The sequence below is a fragment of the Chelonia mydas genome, chromosome 2 (assembly GCF_015237465.2).
Source record: "Chelonia mydas isolate rCheMyd1 chromosome 2, rCheMyd1.pri.v2, whole genome shotgun sequence".
NCBI lineage: Eukaryota > Metazoa > Chordata > Testudines > Cheloniidae > Chelonia > Chelonia mydas.
Window position 1 is genome coordinate 187,924,199 of NC_057850.1, and position 27,231 is coordinate 187,951,429.

Here is a 27,231-nt window from a genome sequence, read left to right on the forward strand (position 1 = left end):
ACATAACAAGAGGTGTTATTTAAACTGAGTGATTTAAGGCTTAGAAATATATTTTTAATTAGATGTTTTCAAAATTTAATCAAAGTTGTATAATTGTCCTCTCAATAGCTTTTAACATCAAGTCGCTCCTTCTTTACAAATGAGAATCACATGATTACACGTATAAAAGACAAAAAGTAAAATAATCACAATTCGTACATATTAAACGTATCTCGCAGTTATAAAAGGACTAATTAATATAAAGACGGTCAGACAAAGCATTAGAATCCTTAAAATACTATAAGCAGCCCTCGCAGTCTTAAAAAGCCGAATTACTAGAAGATTCAGGAATCCACGGCTGCTAGGGCAAGAGGCAGCACAGAAAAGCCAGCAATAGTAAGAGGGTTAATGTTTCCTGTTTGCCTTTAGACCCCCCTCCCCCTAGCCACCCCCTCAGAGCTCAGGCGGAAGTGAGTTCGCTCCTTTGGAGATTAAAAGGATTCCGAACTCTGATCAGTTTCAATAACAGGCGTCCAGAGAGAGGGAAAAGGAGAGGGCGCGTACCCAGAGCACGAGCTGCCCGGAGCCCCTGCAAAAGCCATGCTCTCAAACTCAACCTGAGGGGAAAGCAACCACTCCAAACCCCCACCGCGACAAAGAGGGGAAGGGGAGAAGCCACCCATTCCCCCCCCCCCCCGTGCGATGGCTCTGCTGGAATCCAACATTATCTGTATCACTTGGGATTCTGCTGCTGCTGAGTGAGTAATTGCCTTTGCTGCCGCTGTTGCTAATTCAAACCCGGTGCCAATTGCTCGTGGATTTGGTCGTGCAAATTGCGGGGGAAGCTGCTTTTTTTTTTTTTTTTACTTTTGTTTCCTAATAAAACACCACACGAAGAGGCGAGATGACAAAGGAAATGTGATCCCAGTCGTTGCAGAGGCTCAGGCAGGCGAGCGAGCGAGCACCGGAGAGGAGGGGGGTGAGCGTGGGACTCTCGGATAGCATTGCACAGCGGCTCCAATTTGTGCAAGCGAATATAATACACCCCCCATGAATAATTCAGGGCGGCCGGCGGGGACCTGCCGCTGCTACTCTACCCGGCGGCTACCGCTGCTGCTACAGCGTGTGCAAGCCACCCTGAGCCTGCCCGGGCTGCGAGTCTAGAGGGGAGACCGCGTGCTGGAGCGAGCCGGTCTAAGGCTGACCCGGAGCGGGAGCGGAGCCAGCCCAGGGGGGCGTGCGGGCAGCGGCTCGGAGCGACCCAGGGCTGGGGAGAACGCGCTTAGCTGGGCCGAGGAGCACCGAAGCGATCTCGCTGCAGTGCTGGGTGCCTCTCTTTATTGCATCCCGCCAGCCTGAGTGTCTCCCGGGGCGGGGGGGGTCCGGCACCAACACCGCCCTCCATCCCCATCCCCCAGTCATGCGGTGGTGGAGCAGGCGTCGGCGGGGGAGGACTGGAGCCGGAGGAGTCTGCTTGGCCACTGTGTTTCAGTGTCTCTGCCTCTCCTAGAACTGGACTGAGCCGCAAAAGGGGGAAAAGCGAAACAAAATATTTCTCTCCTTCCTCTTCCCCCCCTCCCCAACGAGAGGAGCTAAATTGGAAGCCCTTTGCCTCGCCGCCCAGCAGCCCCTCGGGGTCGGGGGGGGGGAATTGCCCCGCAGACCCCCCCGACGCTGTTCTCCCGCTGCTGAGGAAATCGGAGCCGAACCTCCCGCAGCGCTAGGTCCAGTTCACACTGGATTGGGGGGGAGGGAGATTACAGGAGTGGCGCCCATGCACTTGAAGAAGAACATAGTCACCAACCACGTTGTCGAACTGCCCACCCCGGGGGAAACAGGCAGAGACTCTGTGTCAGCCAGTGACTAGTTTTGGGGAATCGATACAATTTGTCCAATGCGAACCGGGATTGGAAGCTAAGTGCGGGTAGGGAAGGCGGACTCCACTGGCAAGCAGCGAACGGGACAACCGCACCCAGCGCCCCCCACCTCCCCCGGGGGCGAGGCGCTCCGAGGACTCGGCTCCCTGCAGACACCGACTAATAATCGATGCCAAGCGATTTGCAACCCGGCTCCTCCATGAGTCCCTGCTGCTGAGGCGCTTGCACCCCGCGGCTCGTGCCCCCGCCCCCCCGGCAGCCAGGCCGCTTGCAAATGGCTTCGTTTCCCGAGGCGGACTTCCAGCTATGCCCGCTGTGCAAGGAGATGTGCGGCTCGCCGGCTCCCATCTCCTCCAACTCCTCCACCTCCTCCTCCTCCTCGCAGACCTCCAACTCCTCCTCGGCGGGCGGCTCGTCCTGCGCCCCGTCCCGCCGCCTGCACGTCCTGCCCTGCCTGCACGCCTTCTGCCGCCAGTGCCTGGAGGCGCAGCGCCAGCACCCGGGCGCGGGGGACGCGCTCAAGCTGCGCTGCCCCATCTGCGACCAGAAGGTGGTGATCTCGGAGCCCTCGGGCATGGACGCGCTGCCCTCCTCCAACTTCCTCCTCAGCAACCTGCTGGACGTGGTGGTGGTGGCGGCCGCCGCCGCCGAGGAGCAGAAGAACAACGGCCGGGGGGGAGGCGGCGGCGGCGGCAACAACCGGCACCACCACCCCAGGCAGCAGCAGCAGCACCGCTCGGCCGGCAGCGGCTCCTCCGCCGCCTCCGCCGCCGCCTCTGCGGCCGCCCCGTCCCCGTCCGCCTCCGGCGGGGGCGGCTCGTCCTCGCTGCTGCTCCGGCGGCCGCACAGCCGGCAGGGCGAGCCCCGCTGCAGCTCCTGCGACGAGGGCAACGCGGCCAGCTCCCGCTGCCTGGACTGCCAGGAGCACCTGTGCGACAACTGCGTGCGGGCGCACCAGCGCGTCCGCCTCACCAAGGACCACTTCATCGAGCGCTTCGGCGGGGCGCCCGGCGCCGCCGCCGCCGCCCCCGGGCCGGCCGCCCCGCTCGCCCTGGGCCAGCCGTACCCCGCCACGCCCTACAGCATCCTCGCCTCCGTCTTCCCGGACCGGGCCAGCTACTGCCAGCACCACGACGACGAGGTGAGCAACCCGCCCGCGCCGCTGGCCGCGCCAGGTCCGCCCCCCGGCGTCGGCCGGCCGGGAGTTCACTCCCCTCGGGGCTGCCCCTTCCCGCGCGCCCAGTCCCCCACCTCCCTCCGCTCCTGGAGCTGTCCGCGCTCCCCCGGCTGAGAAACCTCCCCGCCGGGCTGACGCCCGCTCGCCCTTCTGCCTCGGGCCCCTTCTCCCAGCTCTTCCCGTCGGGTGCCATGGAGTCCCTTCGCCCTTCTGGGGCTCCGGGCTACCTCCGCCTGCACCCGGAGAGGGCCGGCAGCGGCTACTCTGCCCGTGCCTGGATTCTGTTCGCACCAGCCGGCGGCTCCTTTTGAGTCCTCTCCCTTCGGCTAGCGATCACTGTTAGCCCTGGGAAACCGAGTCGGAAATATTCGAGGGGGTGGGAGGGAGCTGGTTAGCGTGTCTTAATTTTACACTTCTGTTTCTGACGGGAACATCAGAGTGTCTCTTGTGTAACGCTGGCTGTGGTAAACTGGGAGAGGATATTTGCGTTCAGAACAAGCACTTCCGAATGGGCCTGAAAGCCGGATAAGCTTTTAAAAGTTCTTTCCCAGAAACCGGTTTACTGGTGGGCAGGGAGAATGTGCTGGTTTGCTTCAGACTGTCCTGTTTGGGAGGCTTCCCATCTCAACTGCACTCTCCTGCCTTAATCAAAGGGGGGAGGGAGGGAGGAAGAGAGGAGTTCTAAACCTTTTTCCACTTCCATTTGGTTTCAGTTGGAGATTGTTTCTTGTCCCCATGAGTGTGGTTTCTTTTTTTTTTCTTGATTGTTTAAGAGCACTAATCTATAAACTTACCGTTTCATTGGCTCTGAACCGCTAGAAGACCCACCAGTGTTCTTAACAGTTCACTTGGTATTGTAAATATAAATATTTCAGAGGAAGAAGTATTAACTTCAGGGATCTAACACCTCTTTTTGCTAACCAAAAAGTACTGTAGGTGAAAAGTTGTCATTGGGTTTCATTGCTTACTTCAAAAGATGGTTGTGCATTTTTGAAATTCTTGTTTTTCTGTGGTGGAGAAATTAGTACACCTAGACAAAGAGTATGATTGTGAATCTGCCTTCTGGTCAGACCTGTGAGATAGGGAATGTGTATAGCTTTTCTGTGTTTGTGTGTGTTTGTTAAATATGCATATGTAGCCCTGTCTGTCCCAGGATATTAGAGACACAAGGTGAGTGAGAGTGTTTTATTGGGCCAACTTCTGTTGGTCTCTCTAACCCACATTTGTCTCATTTACTTTTTTGTGGAGGAGGGGGTGGTTGTGGGGGGAGGGATGTATGCTTTCCACAGCACAAACTACTTTTATAGACTTAAATAGTTTGGGTAACGGATTTCCCCTAAAACTTGAAAGCACATATAGTGAAATTAGAAACCGTCTTAGGGTCCCTGAATCTCAAGTTTATAGCTGATCAAAATTTTGGAATACATGGTAAACTGGCTTGAGGGGATAGGGAATCATTATATACTTTTTTCAAAAGTTTAAAAACCAAATAACATGTAGAACTGTATTTTTAAAGATTTGAAGAGGTTTGTTGGAATGCAGAGAATATTTACAAAAAGAAAAGGAGGACTTGTGGCACCTTAGAGACTAACAAATTTATTTGAGCATAAGCTTTCGTGAGCTACAGCTCACTTCATCGGATGCAATGTGAGCTGTAGCTTACGAAAGCTTATGCTCAAATACATTTGTTAGTCTCTAAGGTGCCACAAGTCCTCCTTTTCTTTTTGCGAATACAGACTACTCTGAAACCAGAGAATATTTAGATAGTCAAGTTTACTGTACTTAAGTCCTGACAGTAAGGAATCTATCTTCTGGAGTTAACACCATCAAAATGAATACTTAACAGTAAAGATGACAGACTTGTCTACAAGATATTGGTGTAGCATTAGCAATGCTCTGAATACTCCATTGTAGAAGTAGAAAACCATTAAAAGGTGTTGGAAGAAGACAATATGATGTAGCGGGGAAAAATAAACTTTCAAAGGAAGTAATCAGTTTTGGCAAATGTGTTCATGCTTGTCTACATACTCCTGGTTAAGATTATAGCTATATATTTGTATTACAAAGGAGTTTTGATATTACCAAACTAATTTTTTAAAAATAATATAGTTATTTTTGGCTATAGTTTCTTAAAGACGTTAGTTGTGAAGACACACATTTTTCAACATATAGCTGAAATGTCTGTCTGTCCTAAAATAGTAACAATGTGTCAGTTTGGACTGACTTAACTTAAAATTGGAAAATGGCACTCCTCTCTTTCCCTTTCCTCTTTAGAGCTTAGCATGATGCCTCAGTGGAATTTTCCATTAACTTCATTGTTCAGGATGATTTACTCCCTTCTAGTTATTTTTTGTTGTTGATTCTGTACTACTTTTGGAGATAAGATCCCTGCCTGAAGACTGAATGAGTGCAGAAAAATTCCATGGACGCTGCTGAATAAATATCTTTTCAATTGGTTAAAAAACTGGATGCATTAGGAAGTGTTAGTTCTATTTAGTAGGGACAGCTAGGCTACTAGAGTTTATGCCAATGTAATTCTAATTGATTTGTTTTCTAGTTCAGTTTTTTGATAAGGTTGTTAGAGGAGCAAAGAACAGAACATTTAAATTTAATAGAATGAGTGTTTTAGAAAGGCATGTTCTGGAGAAGGGGGAGGGACAATGAGCGGAAATGCAAAAATCTCCTCATTAGCACTTGGACCTCCTGTAGTGCTTGCAAAATTCCTCTCTGTCTACTAGTGGATGTCCTAAATAACAAATGTAACTATCAGTGTAAAATCCAGAATGGGGTAGACGATTACCCTTTGAAACAATACTTGTTCAGCATGAAGGGCCAGATATTTTTGAAGGAAGGAAATTTGGCCATAGTGCTTTTAGTTTAGAACAGACTTATTGGATGTGTGGTAATAACTGTAGTGAAATTCATTCACTCTTTTAAGTGTTCTTAAAGTTCTTTGTCACAATTTCCTACCAAAGCACAACCACATGCAGTAAGACTATGAGAAGAGTGGTGTTACAGTTTTCAAAGTGTGTGCTCCGTACTCTCCAGCAACTAGCTAAGGGCAGTTCAGGAGCTCGAGCTCCCACTTAATACAGGTTAAATTCCAAGGGAGGAGTAAGCCATCTTGCATTCTTCTTCTTTTTATTTTAGATGTATGTGTTTTCTACATAAAAATGTTTTCTGGGGTACTTTTTAAAGTTTATTACATGAGCAATGGAGCTCCTCCTGTGATGGTCATCCTCTTCTATAAAACTTCACTCTGACTTCTTTGTAAAATGGCAAATGTTTCATTTACATTACAGCTTCAAATATAGGAATATGGATCTATGAAATTTAGTAATATATTTGTACATTTCATTATTGAAGTACTAATTGATGGCCGCGTAGTGGTGGTGGTATATTAACTGATGTACATGTGGTGTCTGATAAATGAATAATAAGTACTTTGAAAATACTAAGACCATCCTCTGGAAGAAACCTCCTAATTGTTCTACAGAAACATAACTGACGAAGAAATAAATATCTGTGGTAGCAAAACTATACTGCATGGGGAAGAGTGGCTGAGAAATGGTGAGAATTATCATCTTGTTAACAAAATGCATTGTTAAATGAGGGTTTTTACTTTTAGAAGCCTCTAATGGAAAAGCAGCTTTCCCTGAGCCACTATTTAAACACTCCACTAAAAAGAAAATATTCATTCAAATAGCTAATAATGTAACTAACAAAAGCCAAGAAACTCCAAAGGAAGACTGGAGTGGCAGCCTCAGCTTGGAATCTTCTTGTTCTAACAGTAGTTTAAAACATAAGTACATGTGCATTAATGTTAGGAGAGGATAGAGGTGAGTGTTATGGATAGTTACTTGTTCACAGTTTCAGAATTGAAGTACCCAGGTTCCTTGGGACTGGAAGTTAAAATTACAACAGGATCAACATAGTCATTCAGCCTTTTACTGTAGATACATGAAGTTTCTTGTAGTCTGTTTGGGAGGGTCTCTTTAGATAAGTTGGGTTTTGTTCTGCTCTATACTGTTGATGCTCAGACTACACAGCTGTGTTGTGTACTATGACTGTTTCTATACAAAGTTATTGATAGGGCCCTACCAAATTTATGGCCATGAAAAACACATTATGGACTGTGAAATCTGGTCTTGTGTGTTTTTACCATATGCTATACAGATTTCAAGGTGGAGTCCAGTGTTTCTCAAATTGGGGGACCTGACCCAAAAGGGCATTGCAAGGTTATTTCGGGGTGGGTGGGAAAGGGAGGGGTGTCGTGGTATTGCAAGGCAGTTGGGCAGTGGCTGCTGACTGAGGGCCCAGCACTGCAGGCAGTAGCAAGAAGTAAGGGTGGCAATACTGTATCATGCCATTCTTAGGCCTGGTCTACCCTTTTTTTGCGGCGGGTGGGGGGAATCGGCCTAAGATACGTTGACTTCAGCTATGCTATTCTCGTAGCTGAAGTCAGCGTATCTTAGGTCAACTTACCTCGCATCCTCATGGCACGGGGTCGACTGCCACCACTCCCCCGTTGACTCCGCTTCCACCTCTTGCCACGGTGGAGTACAGGAGTCGAAGGCAGAGCGATCGGGGATTTATCGAGTCTACACTAGACGGGATAAATTGATCCCCGATAGATCGATCACTACCCGCCAATGTGGCGGGTAGTGTAGCCGTACCCTTACTTATGGGCTGCTGCTGGCAGTAGTGCTGCCTTCAGAGCTGGACTCCTGGCCAGCAACCACTGCTCCCAGCTCTGAAGGCAGTGCTGCGGCTGGCAGCAGTGCAAAAGTAAGGGTAGCAGTACCACAACCTCCCCCTACAATATCCTTGTGACCCCCACACAACTCCTTTTTGGGTCAGGACCCCTACAATTACAACACTGTGAAAGTTCAGGTTTAAATAGCTGAAATCGTGAAATTTATTATTTTAAATGACCAAAATGGACCCTGAATTTGGTAGTGCTCTAGTTATTGACAATTCAGTGAGACTTTATGGCAACACTGAAAATTGCATAGAGCCCCATTTTCTTTAATGTTTTAATATGATAATGTTGCACTTAAGAAAAATGAAGCAAACTGGGCTTTAATCTTGTTTATGTAGACTATTTCTGTTCAGGACTAAGGGCTTGTCTAGATGGGAAGTTAAGCCAAATTAACTGCAGATGTGAATTTAAAGTGCATCAAATCCCTGTGTGGATGCCTTCTTTCAAAAGTAAAGTGGCCTTTGTGAATTAAGCTAAACAAGTGAACTAAAGCCACTTTCTTTCACAATAAAGTGTTCATGTAGGGGTTTAATGTGCTTTGCTTTGTAAAGTGCCTTGAGATTTGTGGCTGAAAGATGCTATGTAAAAACCTAATATTAAGCAAAATTTAGTGTCTGGGTTTGTTGACAATATCTACAATTTGAAATTTGAAGAATTTCTTAGCAATAGTAGTTTTGAGCATTACTGTAATGGTAGATGCTGCACACAGATGCATCTTTATTAAACATGGCTCTACTTCAAGAACTAACTTTTAAAAAGGTATTGTGGGATTCAGTGTTTGGGTCCCAATGATAACTGTATCAAGTGAGCCCAGCTGATATTCCTTAGTTCGCCTGGTATTTAAGTGATCTTTTAATTTTTCTTTCACATAATTGACAGTTGTTAAAGTTCTGCACCTCAGATGCGGATCTTGGCTATGTTTGAGCTCTCCGTTGTCTCCTAGGATTTGCAGAGGGCTAACTAACTGTCACTTAAACAATTCTCATGAAACACAGAATGAAATGGTAACCACATCTCCCTCTTTAAAGGGTGTCTACACCAGGGTTTTTTTGTTTTCATGCACAAAATTTTCAATCCCTACTACCACCAATTCAGTTGTGTTGCTGGTAATGATAGGCGCGTTAGTGTAGACGGAATATCATCAATTGCCAGGAGCCATCTACATTAGTGTCCCCATTATTACTGACTTTGTTGCTGTCACTGGCTCAGCTCCATTTGACAATGGGACGGGGGGGGGGCAGGGGGAGAGAGGGGGAAGCCTAGTTTAGTCAAGGTCTTTGCAATGTTGACTCTTCGATGATCACAGGTGCCTTAAGCAGTAAAACAAATTTAGCAATATGATTCTGATAAACAAAAGAAAAATGGATTTTTTGAGTAAGATCCTATTTTAAATTTGCAATTGAACACTTTACTTTCTGTAGTCTAACAATCATGTTTTTCTTTATTTTAAGACTTTCTCTTCCCAGACTTTTCTACATGGGAAGTTACTTCAAATTTACTAAAGATGTGACTTTTAAGCGCATTTAAACCCCTGTGTGAACACTTTCTTTCAGAAGAAAGTTATTTTAGTTCACTTCAGCATAATTCACAAAGGCCACCTTACTTTTGAATGAGGGCATCCACACAGTGTTTTGTTGTTTTTTAAATTCACACCTGGAGTTAATTTGGCTTGTCTTCCTGTGTAGACATGCCCTTAGTCCTGAACAGAAATAGTCTATATAACACGATTATAGTCCACTAGGGGTGAATTGTTTTTGTTGCTCAATACATACTTTAATTTAGAAGAGTATTAAACCAGGACACTATGTAGCCTATTCTCTGTCCTCCCAGTGCACATGTTTAGAGCAGTGCAAACCCTTTTCATTTTAGGAGTATAGAAGTAAATATCTTCAGCTGTCTAGCTTTTGTAACAATGCACAAACTTTACTTGTTTGATGCAAAATAGTGCTCTGATATTACAGTGAAAGAATCCTCTGTTTCTGAGGATTATATGGATATGTATTGGACTGGTGTATTGCTTGCTGATTCTTCCAGAAGTTTCTCTGGTCCCAAACTTTTCATATCTAACATACAGTGACTTCAAATGTGTCTTGTGTTTTAAACATCAGAGGGGTAGCTGTGTTAGTCTGTATCCACAAAAACAACGAGGAGTCTGGTGGCACCTTAAAGACTAACAGATTTATTTGCGCATAAGGTTTCATGGGTAAAAAACCCACTTCTTCAGATGCATGCTCCTCATTGTTTTTGTTTTAAACATGTAGTTTTTCCTCTTTCATGCTTCATCACACAGAGATTCTTACTTTTTACTAATAGTGGTTTTTTGGTGTTTAACATGGCCAGTTTGCATTCCTTGTTATGGTAGCAAGCACCGTACAATCTTTGCCCAAACATTCCTACAGCATTTTTGGCTAAACAAACTAGAAATCTTATTATTCTGGTGTCAGTAAATTCTGACATCACTACTTTATTTGCCTAATTAAGCATGACTTCAGACAGTTTCCACTGAAACAAAACTTGAAGAAACTCAAAGTCCCTGAAACTGTTTAGATAAGTGCTTTTTTGTGTGTGGGTGGTTGTGTGTTTTTTGTTTTTCTTTAATTAAAAAAAAAAAAAAAGCCTAGTCTGTCTCTCTTAGAAATTGGCAACACTGGCTAGAAATTGTATGCAGACTAAACTATAAATTGCTGAGTATGTAATAGATTACACGAAAAACACAGTGAAGACATGCATATTGTGTGCATGTACAAGCGGCTCATTGGTGTATATTGAAATTTTGCTTCTCTGGCAATACTGAAATTATGCAGATCTCAAGAGATCAAAAATCATGAGTCAGACCCCCAAAATCATGCTTTTATTTTCTTTTGTTAAAATTATATTGTGGGCTTTTTAGTCTCTTGAATTTTTTAAAAATTCTGTTGGGTGTATGCGAGAGAGTTAGTGTTGCTCTTCTCACAAGTGTATTGGGAAAGGTGATTTTTTTGGCCCTGCTAAAGGAGCTCTCACCCCCATTCCCTGCCCAGCAATTAATCCTGTCCCCCATTCTTTCTCAGTTCAGTCCCCAGCCTGATCACTGCTCCTCTTAGGGTTCTTCGGGTGCAGAAGGGGAGGAGGAGGAGGCGGCACTGTCCTGTTCACGTCCCTCCAAGGAGGGGAAGAGGGAGTGGAGCTCTGCTGAGCTGCTGGTTTGTTCTCCCAAGAGGGAGCAAAGGGGAGAGACTGCCAGCTTCCAGCAGGGCTGAATTTCGCATGGGGTTGAAGCTTCTCTTGTCATGGGGAGACCAACTCCTGCACTCTCAGAAATCCTGTTGCTTGTGATGGCTAGCAGAACATATCCTATGCTAGATGGACAATGCCAGGTGACATCATAACTGATGCGTACATGGGTAAGATTTAAGGGGTCATCTACTGTCTGGGCCTCAGTGTGCCATGACTGTTTTTAACACAATAATTATTTAGAATCTTTGTTTTAAAAAGATCTCAATGTATTTGTAAAACGTCTTTTAAATATTTTGATCAGTTATACAATGACAATAAATCAGAATACATTAATTTTATTTTAAACAATCATAACTGCAAGTAGCTAGGTATAATTTGTTTCCCGGGGCTCTTCCACGCCTCCCTTTCACCTGCTACCATGACCCTCTGCTCCTTTCATAGGGATGACAGCAGGGCAGTGGCAAGGACAGGTCTGGTCCTCCAGAGGGTCTCTTGCCCACAGCTGGGCACCCCTGTTTTCAAACCAACTCCGAAAATCACTGGAACAAAGGAGATTGTAGCAGCAGCTCTTGCGAAAATGCAAAAGTCTCCAAAACTGTGTGACTCACAGTTAATTTGCAAGGAGTTGGCAACAGTAATATCAACACTGAGAACTCCTGTCTGCTTCAGTACTATTTAACATTAAAACCTGTGAGTTCAGATGCCTTTACAATTGTTTTTCTTCTCTTCAAAAGAGAAATGAAGAGCTGTCAGAACTGTGGATTTTGTGGGGGGTAGGGTGTTGTTTTTTGTTTTGTTTTGTTTTTTTTTTTGCTGTAGCAGTTAGATCTTGTATTGCATTACAGTTTTGCTTTCTAAAGGCTGATTGATATTATATATATCAAACTAGAAAATTCAAATGTACCTGCATCTGCTACATTAACAGCTTAATACCTTTTTAAACTTGTGCTAGCTGGTTGTGGTGTAACTTGGGCTCCCCCTAGGACATATTACAACTAGCTAGCTTATGTTAAACTATGCCTATACTAGGTGCTAAGTTGTTTCAAATTTAACTTGAGTTAAAATAAATTTAAAAAACACTTTTTTCCTAGCCTACATAATGTCAAGAGTATATGATATTCAAATGGCTTTCTATGTTGCTGTTATGTAGGCCTGGCAATATTATATATATATTTTTATTTTTTATTATTTGATGGGTAATAGAGGCTTCTTATTAAGCAATTTTTAAAACATTTCTCTTAAATTCACAGTTGCAGGAAATTATGCAGGGGACAGACAATTTAATGATAGACATTGAGATTCCAAAAGTTAAAACTTCATACAATACAGAATATACAAAGTAAATATCCTAAACTCAACAAATCATACCTATTTTACGATTAATTCACTAGTCCATTTTTAACCAGCCTAATTCAAAAGTCTGCATCACTGGATTTTGACTAAGTTCTGAAGCAGCGTTTTTCTTACTTTGCCTAAATTTCTGTTTTATTGTTGGTGGAAGGTTGTTGTCAGTTTGTGTGTACAGTGAGATTGATGTGTACCAATTAAAAAATATGTAATCCTTCCAAGCGTACTGTTACTGCTTTTCTACCAGATCCGTTGCTTATCTCTTTTCAAATACAATGCCCACACATGCTGATGAACTGCAGGAACTGTTACAGGGTTTTTTTCCCCTTTATGTTTAGTTTTTTACTATCTAACACTATTATGCAGGTTAATTATAGCTACAAAGCTTCACATTTCTCCCCCAAAAGTAGCTTTAAAATTCCTGAAAATAAATATTTATTAAAAAAAAAAAAAAGAAAGACGGAACACTCCATCACCCTAGGAATCTTTAGAATATGCTGCACTAGAGAACCATTTGTTTGGCGCTGTAAAGTAAATTATGACTACATAATACAACCTACTATCATGTCAAGGAACCTGCTAACATTGTTTTCGTACAATATGATTCTGTTTAGTAGTATGGATGGCTTATGAGTAGCCACTGGACTAGTCAGTATTGGTCTGTCATGGGACAAGCTTAATATTTTTGTGATCTTGACCCATGTCATGTCAGGTAACTGGGTGCAGGGTGTTAAGATAAAGATTTTCTAGCACTTCTGTGTTGCAACTTTTACATGGTACTGGAAGTAAACTATATGCTTGCAAATAATAGAGCAAATGAAGCCACCTGAATCCCTCACTGTGGAAGGGAACTTGTTAGAACTATTCTATATTGACTTTTAATATGATCATTGATAGGGCCGTACCAAATTCACGGCCATGAAAAACGTGACCCGGATCATGAATCTGGTCGTTTGTGTGCTTTAACACTATACTATACAGATTTGATGGGGGAGACCAGCGTTTCTTAAATTGGTGGTCCTGACCCAAAAGGGAGTTGCAGGGGCATTGCAAAGTTACTTTAGGGGGATCGTGGTATTGTGACCCTTGCTTCTGCACTGCCTTCAGAGCTGGGTGGCTGGAGAGTGGCGGCTGTTGGCCGGGCCCCCAGCCTTGAAGGCAGTGCCATGTCAGCAGCAGTGCAGAAGTAAGGGTGGCAAATACCATACAATACCATCCTTACTTCTGTGCTGCTGCTGGCACTGCATTCAGAGCTGGGCCCCCGACCAGCAGCTGCCTCTCTCCGGCTGCCTCGCTCTGAATGCAGCGCCACTGCCAGCAGCAGTGCAGAAGTAAGCGTAGTAGTACCGCAACGCACCCCTGCCCCTCTTTACAATAACCTAGCAAACCCTGCCACAACAACTTTTTGGGTCAGGCTCCCTACAACTATAGCACCATGAAATTTCAGATTTAAATATCTGAAATAATGACAAGGAGTACTTGTGGCACCTTAGAGACTAACAAATTTATTTGAGCATAATAAATTGGTTAGTCTCTAAGGTGCCACAAGTACTCCTTTTCTTTTTGCAAATACAGACTAACACGGCTGCTACTCTGAAACCTGAAATAATGACATTTACTAATTTTAAAATCCTATGACCATTAAATTGACCAAAGTGGACCATGAATATGGTAGGGCCCTACTCATCACTGTAGCCTCTGAGCTTCCAGTAGTGAATTAAGCAACATGACTCTACATTTGTCGTGTGTGTGTGTTCTCTCATCATCTCCCCAGAGGGGAAAGCATGTGCAGTGGAGTGTCTTGTTGGGTAGGTGGGGTTGCTCCCTTTTCCCCCGAGGCCAGTGCTTCCAAGTGTTTCTGAAGAGCAAATGTTACTGCAGAGAAATTAGAGCAGAATCAAGGATGTCACAGCTTTTTACAAGAAACTGTCTGGCAAGTTAGATCATTGAGCCTTATGCTACAGATCTGTGTAATCAAGCTGAGTTGTGGGAGTAGATGAACGAAGTGGAAGCTAAATTATTCGTTACAACGAATAACCGGGCCAAAATTTAAACCACAAATGGATGCGACCCCGATGCAACTCAAGAGAGCGATGGGCATTGTAGCGCTGATAAAAATTGTGCCTCTCAAATTAGAGCGTTGGCAAGCAATGAAAACTGAAGTGCACCTAACTTAAAAAATACCAAAGCACAAAGACTGAATACAAAGGCAAACAAATAGCAGATACCAGATTTGTTGACACATTTATTGGAAACAAACTGCAACATGACAAAAGCGCAAGGGGTTTGGCGTCACAAATGCAATTAAAAACAACGTTTCTGAGACTGTAAACCCTTGGGAGGCCATGTAACATAAACCGTTGAGTAGAGGCAGAGAAGTTCTGTTGGAGCTAGGCATGGATGCTGCCCCTGATAGTCAGGAATCAGTCCGAAAACAGCAGTAACTACAAGAAACAATGCAAAATAACTACTGAACCATGAGAGCCTTGAAACTGCCTTAGTCCAAGGTTGGCACCAATCTAATTTTAAATAGGAATGATTACAAGTGTCCTAATACTTGACTATTTTTGCTTTCCTTTGTAGTGTTTGCCTATGGGACAGAGCCATTGAAATTCAAAGGTGGTGGCTATTGACAAACCTTCATTAAGAAGCAGCACAATGTATCTCCTTTGTCAGACCTTCAGATCATCTATCCTAATCTCCATCTTATATGTCCCTATGTGGATTTATATGAGTTGGCCATATTTAGTTTGTGGTGGCTTTTCTTTTTCCTGACTCATTAGCTACTGGTTTCCTTTTCAGGGACTATACAGAGATTCTTAGGGTATTTCTACACTGCAGTTAGACACCTGCATCTGGCCCTTGCCAGCTGACTGAGGCTTGTGGAAGTTGGGTTCTTTAATTGCAGTGTAGACTTCTGGGTTCAGGCTGGAGCCCAGGTTCTAGAACCTTGCAAACTGGGAGGGTCCCTGAGCTCGGGCTGCAGCCTGAGACCCGAAGCTTACAGTGCAAACAGGCAGCCTGAGTCAGCTGGTATGGGCCAGCCACAGGGTTTTGTGTGGTTTTTTTTGTTTTGTTTTTTGTTTTTTATTGCAGTGTAGAATACCCTCAGTGTAGAGAGGTGCTGATGAATGGCTGCAGGCAAGCTCATTTGCTTGGGGAAGGCTTCACGCAGGTCTCATAGGTGCTAATTGTCATTATCTACGAAAATGAGCAATATTTCATCTTCAAACTGTATCCATTACAGGGCTTACTATAGTAGTGAGACCAACCATACCAAACAGCAGGATGTAGTGACCGAGTTAGATTTTTCAAAGGTATTTAGGTGCTGTCAAGATTCCTTCCCCACTCTGAACTCTAGGGTACAGATGTGGGGACCTGCATGAAAACCCCCTTAAGCTTATTTTTACCAGCTTAGGTTAAAACTTCCCCAAGGTACAAACTATTTTACCTTTTGCCCTTGGTCTTTATCGCTGCCACCACCAAGTGTCTAACAAATATATAACAGGGAAAGAATCAGCTTGGAAACATCTTCCCCCCCCCCAAAATCCTCCCAAAGCCTACACCCCCTTTCCTGGGGAAGGCTTGATAAAAATCCTCACCAATTTGCATAGGTGAACACAGACCCAAATCCTTGGATCTTAAGAACAATGAAAAAGCAATCAGATTCTTAAAAGAAGAATTTTAATTGAAGAAAAAGTAAAAGAATCACCTCTGTAAAAATCAGGATGGTAAATACCTTACAGGATAATCAGATTCAAAACATAGAGAATCCCTCTAGGCAAAACCTTAAGTTACGAAAAGACACAAAAACAGGAATATACATTCCATTCAGCACAACTTATTTTATCAGCCATTTAAACAAAATAGAATCTAATGCATATCTAACTAGATTGCTTATTAGCCCTTTACAGGAGTTCTGATCTGCATTCCTGCTCTGGTCCTGGCAAAAACAACAGAGACAGCCTTTGTTTCTCCCCTCCCTCCAGCTTTGAAAGTATCTTGTCTCCTCATTGGTCATTTTGGTCAGGTGGCAGCGAGGTTATCCTAGCTTCTTAACCCTTTACAGGTGAAAGGGTTTTTCCTCTGGCCAGGAGGGATTTAAAGGTGTTTATCCTTCCCTTTATATTTATGACAGGTGCCTAAAGATATGGATAAGTGGGACTTTAAAAAGTGCCTAACGCCAATGTGAGTTACACTTGTAGGTGCTTCTGAAAATCCCATCTGCCTCTTTAGGCACCTAAAATGCCTTTGAAAATCTGGCCATTTGTTCCCTGAATTGTAAGTAGTCTGAAACAAAACAGACTGCTTGAGAGAAAGTTCAGTCAGCAGAATATGTAAAAGAAGATACATGTGCTTGTAGCAAAGATGAGTCAAAAATTCTTGAATTGAGAATCTTTAGATGAGGCTTAACCAGGAAAAACTATTAATCTCACTGGAGAAGGAATTCATCTACCTTCCTTCCTTGTGGGCAGAGGTGACTTGAGATCTTTTGGAGGTTGAACTCCTAGTTCCCTATTCTAGCAATCATTGGCAACAATCGGCCAACCCATCACGGTCTCTCATGGATTCTCTGTCAGTCTGAAAAAGATTAAGAACATTGGCTGTATGTCTGATAAAATGCTTAGCAGTCAGATAATTCAGTGCTGATATTTTATATTGTCATCATTAGACTTCAGAGTTAAACTGAATGGGAGTAGGCTAAGACTAAAACAATATTCCAAGAGGTAATTTGTAGACATGAGCAGATGGGATAGCAGCAGTCACAGTCTGAAAGTTATGTTCTTGGGCTAGAAAGTTTAATTTTGTAAATGAGAGCTTCTGATGAGACAGATTCTGCTTACTATTCTCTGGCAGGATAAGTATAAGGAACATAGACCCCGTTGTTCATCTTGGTATGGACCTTGTGGCATTGGCTGCATATTTGTGAGTTCAACATGTACAACCTAAATAATACTTAGTTTGCAGCGACATGCTGTACACAAGGGTTTGGACTGGTTCCAAAGACTCTTCTTTCATCATTGTGTCATGTCCATGATGGCCAGTGATGTGAGATGTGTCAGAGATTGCTCACAATATATACTGGTATTCTGACTTTATGTTCCTTGATAAAACCCCACTTAAGAGCTGTATACCTTTTTGGGGTAAGAAAGGGGGAACCGTGTGTGTGTGTGTGTGTGTGTGTATATATATATATATATATATATATATATATATATATATATATAAAAGCTTAATGTTGCCATCAAAATGAAAAATGTATTACACTTTGAACTAGGCTTAAACAATTAGACTAATGAATATCCTTGTTTTCATATCACAATTCTGTTCATTAATCATGCATGTGGCAGGGTAATTGCATACTGCATTGTATTAAATGGACCCTTCTGTTTGTTATAGTCTGTTTGATTTGGAGGTCATTCACGGTGTCAAAACTGCTTTCTAGCTTTATTTCATTACAAATGTGATTCCAGCTGTTGCTTCAAGCCCATACTTATACAGAGCAACACAGCTAGAACCAAGACCTAAGACATTAGTAAACAATAAATTTCTTGAGAACCTACATTTAACTCTGGCATCTCCAAGTCAAATATAGTGACTCACAAAAAGCTTCATTTTGTAAAAACTAGTGTGAATGCTTAAATCTATGGTGTAATTCTGGGGTTCTCAAACAGGGGGTCGCAAGGTTATTACCTGGGGGATTGTGAGCTGTCATCCTCCACCCCAAACCCCACTTTGCCTCCAGCATTTATAATGGTGTTAAATATATTAAAAAGTGTTTTTAATTTATTGGGGGGGGGTCACACTCAAAGGCTTGCTGTGTGAAAGGGGTCACCAGTACAAAAGTTTGAGAACTACTGTTAGTTTGCTTTCTTCTGGACTGGCCTAATTTTCCTAGCCAATTCTTCCCTGTTACATTTACTCACTGGGGAGCAAAGGGAGCAACTGCAGAACTAAGGCTGGGGGAATCCCTGCTAAACATGCAAAGTTGGAAGACTGGGTGGGGGAAAAAAGATAAAGTGCAGGATTCGGACAGCAAACTGAAATTAACTGACCAATGTCTCTGAGCAAGAAAACATTTTTCTTGCTGCGATTGCTATCTAAGATAAAACTTAAAGGTACCAAACTATAGTTTCCTTCCTCTCGTTCACCTCTTCTCCCCATCCCCCACATTGAAACCTAGTCCTGTAGGCCAGGAGAAGGGATTAAATGACTCAACTATACTGAAATTTTTGGACAAAGGAGCCACAGCTTCCATTTTTCTGTCAGCATTTTTTTTTTTAAATTTATTGGGGAAGCATATTTCTTTATGGAATCAGAAATCAGCAGAAAGTCTACTTGATCTTTACTGAGTACTTTAAGTTACTTCTGTGTCATCTCCTTGCTTGAGCAAATGACTGGAAAGATTTGCTGAGTATATTAACCCCCCTGCCCCTTGTTTGTATTTACTGTACTTAAAAGCTTCAGTCATGGACCAGGTTTTAATTGCACTAGGCTGTGTGTACACAAACCGTACATATTTCCTCTCGGATTTACCCCAGCTATCTGGCAGTAAATTCTTCCCTCCTCACCCCCAGTGTGCCCTACTAACACAGTGCCAGTGGCTTCCCCTGCAGCCCAAACACAAGACATCATCAGCACAGACAGAGAACTCCCGGAGGCTCTGGAAGTCCTACTATGACCCATACTATGGGGTTAGGGATCAATGGTACCCTGCTGGGGTCTGTATCTGTTCCCTTATGTACCTACCCTCTGGCCATATGTGGGACCGTGGAATCCAGACTATGAGGACCCTGGGCACTGTCATCCAGAGATCACCTTCAAGGGAGGAGTCTCAGCCACCTGTTGCTTAACAGGAACAGTTGGTATTGTCCAATTCACTGACAGCATCTTCATTTACGGGTGAGGCGGTGGCATCAGTCTCACCTCTCCCCCAGATGATAGGCCAGGAACTCCTGAGGAGGGTTATAGAAACCCTCCAGATCCCATTGGGAAAGGTTCAGGATCCTCCCACCAATAAGCTTCTAGACATTCTCCACACTCTGCCTCTTCTAAAGTGATGCTCACAGTCAATGAGCCCATATGGGAGCTTGCTAAAGCTGTTTGGCACACATCAGCCACCTGTGCCCTGTCACTAAAGAGGGCTGAGAAGTACTCTGTGCCCTCTAAAGGGACTGAATTCTTGTTCTCTCACTCTAACCTGAGCTACCTCTTAGTCCAGGCTGTAATGGAATGACACAGGCTGTACCAGTCCAGGCCCGCTCCCTTGGTCCATGCGACAGTTGAAGATCTCCCTTTAGAGAGTAACAGCCTGTTTAGTGAAAAGACTGTGTAGCTTCACTCCCTCAAGGACTCCAATGCCATCCTCTCCTCCTTGGGAACATGTTTCCTGCAAGGTGCCAGGGTGCATTCTAAGTTGCCACCTCGTAGGTACTGACCAGCCCCCACGGATATGACAGACATCTCACACCATCACAATCCCCTTTTCAGACCCCAGGCACCTATCAAGAAGGCATTTTGACAGGGCACTTGAGCCATCAACCAGTCCTTGCACAGCCAGTCTTCCCCCATCACCTTTGGTGTCTGCCTGATCCGTTTTCTTCCAGTGTGGCAGCATATAACTTCAGACAGAGAGGTCTTGTACATTTATTTCAATCGGCTACACAATCAAATCCCTTTCTGCAAAACTCCCTTGCCTGTCCCCTCTTCAGGGATCCCACTCATGAGAGGATTCCCAAACAGGAGGTGGGCTCCCTAATACAGTTGTGAGCAATAGACCACATATAGCCTCAACACAGGTTGAAGGACCCTTAATTCAAATACATCCTAATCCCCAAAAGGAAGGGGGTCTGGAGACCTATCCTGGACCTAAGCAGCTGGATATCTTCATCCATCATCGAGATTCAGGATGCTTACCCTGGCTGCTATAATCCCTTCCCTGAATGAAGGCAATTGGTATGCAGCCCTTGGTTTGGAGGATACTCGCCCAGTACACAGGAGATTCTTCTGTTTTATGGTAGGCCTAGAGCCCTTCCAGTACAGTGTTGCCCTTCAGCCTATCAACTGCCCCAAGCATCTTGCCAAAGGTTCTTGCTCTGGTAGCGAAGCACCAGCTCTGACAATGCGAACCAATATTTCCTTAGACGACTGGCTCTTCAGGGGGTGGTCCTATCAGAAGTCTCCTCCTTTCTTGACCTGTTTCACTCCTTGGGGCTCCAGATAAATCCAGAAAAGTCCACTTTAACCCAAGAGTTTTATAGAATTTATTTGGCGTGAATCTGTTCTCAATTGAGCCACGGCATACCAGCCTCAACAGATTCCTCCCCATGAGTGACCTCATTACTCAACTTGAACTCAGCCCTCAATGAGAGTTTGGTCCTACTGAGCCACATGGCCTGGTGCACTGACCCCCTTTGCAAGGCACTGTCTCCAGTGCCTCTAGGCATGGCTGAGAAAGGTCTGGGCTCCAAGCAGAGACCCCTCTGGATAAACAGGTCTTGTAACATCTGTCAGTCATTCATCTGAGGGAAAATAAAGGACAATGTCTGCATAGGGGTTCCTTTTGTTCCTGTTCCACCTATAAAGACTGTCATGATGGATGCCTCCTTACTGGGTTGGGGAGTGCACCTGGACAACCATACAGCTCAGGGTTCCTGGCTGCACAAGAGTTTGCACAGCAAGATTTCTGCCCTTCATCAGGTCCTCTCATGTCCAGGTAGTGTCAGACATTTTGACCACTGTTTGTTTGTTTATAACCAGGATGGGTAGGGATGCAAAACCATGCTCTGAAGTGTCCCTAGCCTCTGTTTGTGGAAAACTGTGACTGAGTAACAGGGGATCATTTGATTACCTGTTCTGTTCATTCCCTCTGAAGCACCTGACATCGGCTACTGTCGGAAGACTGGATACTGGGCTAGATGGACCTTTTGGTCTGACCCAGTATGGCCGTTCTGATTATATAAACAAATAAGGGGCAGCAAGATCCACCCCTCTCTGCAGAGAAGCAATGAAATTCTGTAATTCCATGTCCAGCATCAGAAAACCCTTTTCTGCAGCGAACTCTGTAACAGACCACCTCTGCATACACTTTCATGAGGCTCTCAAGTGAGAGCTCTGTTCTTCTGGTGGTCCAGCAGAATTTTTGGGCAGTGGACATTACAATTATGGGACGTCTTTGCAACCCAGGGAAATAGGAAATGCCTGGCCTATTGCTCTTGGGACACCTTGGGCACAATTCCAGAGGAGATTTCTTTCTAGTGCAGTGGCCGGACTTGTCCATGTACGTCTTCCCTCCCACTCCCCTGCTACCTTGTATCCTTCAGAAGATCAAGCAGGTCATGGTGCTATCAGGATTACTGCTTCCATGGTGGCAGAAGCAGTTCTCGTTCTTCACTATCCTCTAGATGGCTTCTTACCCATGCATACACTTACAGCCCTTCCTGAGGCTACTGTCCCAGAACGGAGGCAGAACAAACCACCCCAACCTGGTGTCCCTCCGTCTGGTAGGCCTAGTTTTTTGGATGGGCAAAGTCTTGTCTTGTTCAGAGGAGGTTCGATCCATCTTCTCAATTGGGGGAAATCCTCTACAAGGAAGTGCTATGCCTTGTGGAAGAGGTTCTCCCTATGGCATCAGCAGCATCACTAACCTCCTATTCTGGAATGTCTTCTCTCTTTGAAGTCACTGGGCCTATCCATCAGGTCACTGCAGGTACATTTATCCGCTATTAATATTAATCCCTTTTATCTGCCAGTGGGAAAACTAGTCAGTTTTCACCCATTCCACAACTGTAAGGTTCTTAAAAGGCATCATCAAAACATTCTTGTTGGCATTACGCCTGTCTGGGACCTGAACCTGGTGCAGTTGACACTTATGACCCCTCCATTTGAGCCCTTGGCCTCCTGGTCCCTTTTAAACAAACAAAACAACGATAAGTGTGTTTTTTAAGGTCGCCTTCCTAACCCCTATCACCAGGTGAGCTTGGGGTCCTCGTGACAGACCTGGCTTATGTTTTCTTTCACAGAAAATCCTCACAGTAGTAGTGAAGACAGCAGCCTCCATTCCCTGGATGTATGCAGAGCTCTAGCCTTCTATCTGACCAGGACAAAGCCCTTCCAAAGATCTCTGAGGCGATTTATCTCTGTCGCTGAGAGAATGAAAGGGGAAGCAGTCTCTTCCCAAAGACTTTCAAAATGGATTTCTAACTACATCCTCTTCTGCAATGAACTTAAGGAAGTCATTCTTCCCCACTGCCTCTTATGCCATTGTTGGGAGCATAAGGATGCAAAGAGTGCAGGCATGGACCAACAACTGACACTGCTGTTGAAGAGTTTCCAGTCTCAAGTGTGTGCACACCCACAGTGAGCACCCAGGGGGAATCATACAGCTCAAAGAACTCCAGTTAGTATGAAGTGAGTAAGTAACCTTCTCTTTATGGAAACTGATTAGCAATTTTCCAGTTAATTGTGTAGCTGGCTGTGCTGTGGGTGTTAATGGTCTGATAGCAGCACCTATGCTAGTTCTCGCTGGAGGAGGTAGAAGAAATGTCCATGGTTACTTCTAAGGTATGGGTCCAAAAACCAGTTTTTAAAAAGTTTATTCAAATTATTACATTTAAAAATGTAAGCCCTTTAGGCAAAAAATGGATGCACGACCCTTAAGGGTGGGGGCAGGGAAAGAAGAATACTACCTTTCTTAAATGAATTGAGAACTAAGAAAAGAGAATAATCCATATCTGATGTTCTTAGCACTTGCCTGACAGTGCTTCCTGCTGCCACGTGGCTAGACAACAGGAAGGCTGTTTTTTGTCTACAAAAGTGTTGCATAGTTTTCAGTTGGGAACATGAGTGAGAGAACACACGTGTGTGTGGGAAGGGAGAGGAAGAAGGGGGTTGTTTGTTTTAAGTTCTTGCTGAACATGAGCAGTGTAGCTCTGAGTTACTATAGCAAGCCTTTGTGGATCTTTTTTTCCTTTTTCTGAGCAAGTAAGGTAGAACTTATTGTATGGGAGCTTACCCATTTTAAACACTTTTTAAAAGCTCCTCCCAGTCCAAGAAACTGCTTTTCAGAGTAAGCTGTCCTGCCTGTCATGTTCTTTTTCCCATGTGGTGTTCCAGAAGGACCCCATTCCTTGAGGTCTGGGGCTCTTCTTTGTTAAATACCCCTGCTGCCATAAATTAACTCTTCCCTGAAATGTTTCTGATTGTGGCGTGGCAGAGCTTGTGACCTTGACACCTATGTCTGGCCCAGCTTGAACATGTGGATTGAAGCTGCATCTTCCAATACATGGTAGCCACATAAAAAAATTTAGTGGTAGGGCAGTCTTGGGCTTTCCCTAGGCTAGCTATTAAATGTTGGGTTGTTAATATCTGTTTACACTGCTGCCCTTTCCTTCTGTTTGCCATCGCCACCCTAAGCCACAATGAAGAGAATTAAGGGAAGCTTTACTTGAGAGAGATGGTGGGGTTTTTTTTTTTGTTTTTGTTTTAATAAGGTTAATTGAGAATTTGCCTTGTCTGTCAGACTGAAGTTCAGATGACATCATTCATGTGACATTCATATTTACTAGACGCTCTAAGGGTTGAAAACTGTCTCATCTCTCACCTTGCATCCAGCTACATTAGATTAGATAGTGGTATGTATTCTTGTTTGTTCCGCTATAAAACATGTAGAATTCAGTAACACTGTGGCAGGGCTTGTGAAGGATTTAGCTCCTTGTTTACAGGCTAGCAACCCTGATGCCTTTAGTTGTTTGTTACCCACTGTGACTCCTGAACGTTCATCTCACATAATTCAGTATGGGGAATTGGGATGAAATTGGATGCCTTTACTGAAGGGATTGAATCCATCACAGGGAACCTGGGGCACTGAGGCGTCAATATTGAGCCATGTGACTTAATCTGTCTTAACTTTATGCTGTTAGCAAATGCTACTTCCACGATCACATGTGTGGGGAACTATGACCACTCCGTCATTCAGTAAGGGTTGGTGGTTGGGCTGGAGAAAATATTAACACTGACCATGATGATCTAATCCCGTCAGGAACATCTGGGTAGGTTGGCTCCATCTCGTCCTATCCCTAGCACCATCCATGCCTCAAACTATACACTTCAACAGATATAGCTTAAATATCTGAACTGGGGGTTTCCTTCCCCCTGTTGCTATATGGGTTCCTCAACCTACTGTTCCCATCTCCTCCTGAGACCTTGGGTTTAGGTTTCCCAGTATCCACAAACAGTTGCTTGGAGGCCTTTATTTGAAGCTTTTACCCAGATCATATTGAACCTTTCATGGACTTTGTTGTAATTTACCTTGCACATCTGTTCACAGGTTCCCATTCCCAGCAAGGTGCTTCTAGGGATTTACTGATCGTTTTGTCCACTGACTGCATTCAAATTTGTCTGTGTGTTTTCTCCTTGCTCCATATAGCCAGAAGGACCTATCTCCTCCTTGAGCCAGATATATTTTCTCTGCTTCTCCAAGCAGAGAGATGGTTCATCAGCTGGTCACTAATGTTGCACAGTAGCATGTATCCAGACAGTGGTGTGAGCAATATGTTCAGCAAAACAACCTGATGTTCCTCTTTTAAATCTACCTGTGGCTTTTAGTTGATGTAGCTGTTTAAGCTCCATGGAATACTTTGGGCGCAGGAGATAGTCCCCAGAGGTCAGGCTTATAAAGTGGTATCCACTGCATGTGGGAAAGGGCGCTGTGGGATGCCTGACCATATATTTTACCTTGGGCTGTCAATTAATCACAGTTAACTCAATTTGTTTTGAGTTAATCACTTAACTTGATTTAAAAATTATTATTGTGATTAACAGTGCAATTAAAACTGCAATTAAACAATAATAGATCATTTACATTTATTGTAAATATTTTGGATGTTTTTCTGCTTTTTAAAATATATTGATTTCAGTTATAACACAGAATACAAAGTGTCTGCTGCTCATTTTATATTTTTATCACAAATATTTTCACTGTTTAAAAAATAAATAGTATTTTTCAGTTCACCTCATACAAGTACTGTAGTGCAGTCTACAAATGTGGATTTTTTTGTTACATAACTGCATTCAAAAACAAAACCATATAAAGCTTTAGTGCCTACAAGTCCACTCAGTCCTACTTCTTGTTTGTCTTAGCAATTTGCTCAACAAGTTTGTTTACATTTACAGGAGATAATGCTGCCTGCTTCTGATTTACAATGTCACCTGAAAGTGAGAACAGGCATTCACCTGGCCCTTTTGTAGCTGGCTTTGCAAGGTTTTACATTTTTACTTTTGAGTGCAGTTAAGGAAAAATAATTTATACGTTTGTAAGTTGCACTTTATTGTGAAAGAGATTACAGTACTTGTATGAGGTGAATTGAAAAATACTATTTTATCTTTTTTACAGTGAAAATATATGGAATTAAAAATACTATGAAGTGAGTAGTGTATACTTTGTATACTGTTATAACTGAAAACAGTATATTTTAATGTGGAAAACATTAAAACACATTTAAATATATGGTATTCTGTTATTGTTTAACAGTGATATTAAAACTGTTTTTGATTTTTTAAATTGTTTGACAGCCCTAATTTTACAATAGGAAGGAGAACAGGATAGAGTGGGATGGTTAAGGACGTCCACATAGCAAATGGAGTTGTGAATATAGCCACTTAGAAGAACTAAACAGTGTGCTACAATAGGCCTCTAGCAAGGACAGCGCACAGTTAGAATCCACCAGTTATTAACTTTGGAGCTGCAGACATCTTGGGAAGAGTGGTGTAAGATTCCCCATGCCTGTGAATCAAAAATAATTAGCATGGATACCAGCCATAGAATTCTAGGTTCTGTTATTATCTTTCTCACTGATTCACTGTTTTAATTTTCTAAAAAAAAAGGCTTACTAATACACATGAGCTGTCCTGAGGTGGTAAACACAAAAAGGGCACTCATGAGGCAAACTAGAGTAAAACTAAGTGAGGTCAACCCCAGACTGGTGTATAGCACTGACTTTTTGCCTACTTTACTTCATGAGTAAAACTAAAGTGCTTTGTCTTCACTGTGGTTTTTACCTTGGGATAGCTTACGCGCCTCAGTTACATTGACGTAAACAAAAATATGCCTTTCATTGCAGTGAAGACAAGGTGTTGTGTGAACTTGAAAGTTGCTTAACACCACTGTATCTTTGCTTAACATCCTTACAGCTCTCTTGTTACAGATGGAGATGCGGGAGGGGGAATAAAGGAATGGAGATGATACTGTTCTTTAAAAAACAAAACAAAACCCCAAAAAACAAAAAATCCCAACAACTTTGCTCTACTTTTCCCTCAATTTTGACAGATTTTTGACCAGCTCAAACGCTTATCCACCATTTGAAGCACTTTTAATCTCCAAGTGCTGTGAGAGTGCAAGTATTTAAAACAGAGATGTAAGCAAGTAGCCACATTCCTGATCTTAACAACCACAATTCTCTTCAATCAACAATGCACAAGTACTCCAGTATTGCATGTTTTCTTCCACAAAACCAAGAGAAAATAGTAGTGTTCTTTTAAGAATCTGTTTTTAAAAAATGAGTGGTGTATTGGAGTGCTGTATTGGTCTTGCTGATATTTGTCTCTAACCTTATCACTACTTCTCAATGTCTGTATTAATACTATTAAAAGAATGTTGCTGAGGCTTTCACATAGTGCAAGCATTATAAACTTCACTTTCAAAATGGGCTTTGGTGGGGGATGAAGGATTTTAAGGCCAATTTTAAATCTTTCAAACAAATCACTCAAAATATCCATAGTCTCCCAAAAGATGTTTCCATAATGGAACATTTGTTCAGTAGCTTTATAAATGGATTATCGTCTCAAATTCTCTTAAGTATCTATCTGTGATGGAT

General features: G+C 43.5%; 1 protein-coding gene across 1 annotated transcript in view; it reads left to right on the top strand.

Moving 5' to 3' along the window:
- The first annotated feature begins 227 nt into the window (after positions 1-227).
- Positions 228-27,231, top strand: part of TRIM71 (tripartite motif containing 71) — a 98,567-nt gene continuing 71,563 nt past the window's right edge. The window contains exon 1 of the mRNA XM_037890367.2: positions 228-2,997. Coding sequence (XP_037746295.1) covers positions 2,131-2,997 — 867 coding nt within the window. The 5' untranslated portion in view covers positions 228-2,130. The remainder of the gene's footprint in view (positions 2,998-27,231) is intronic.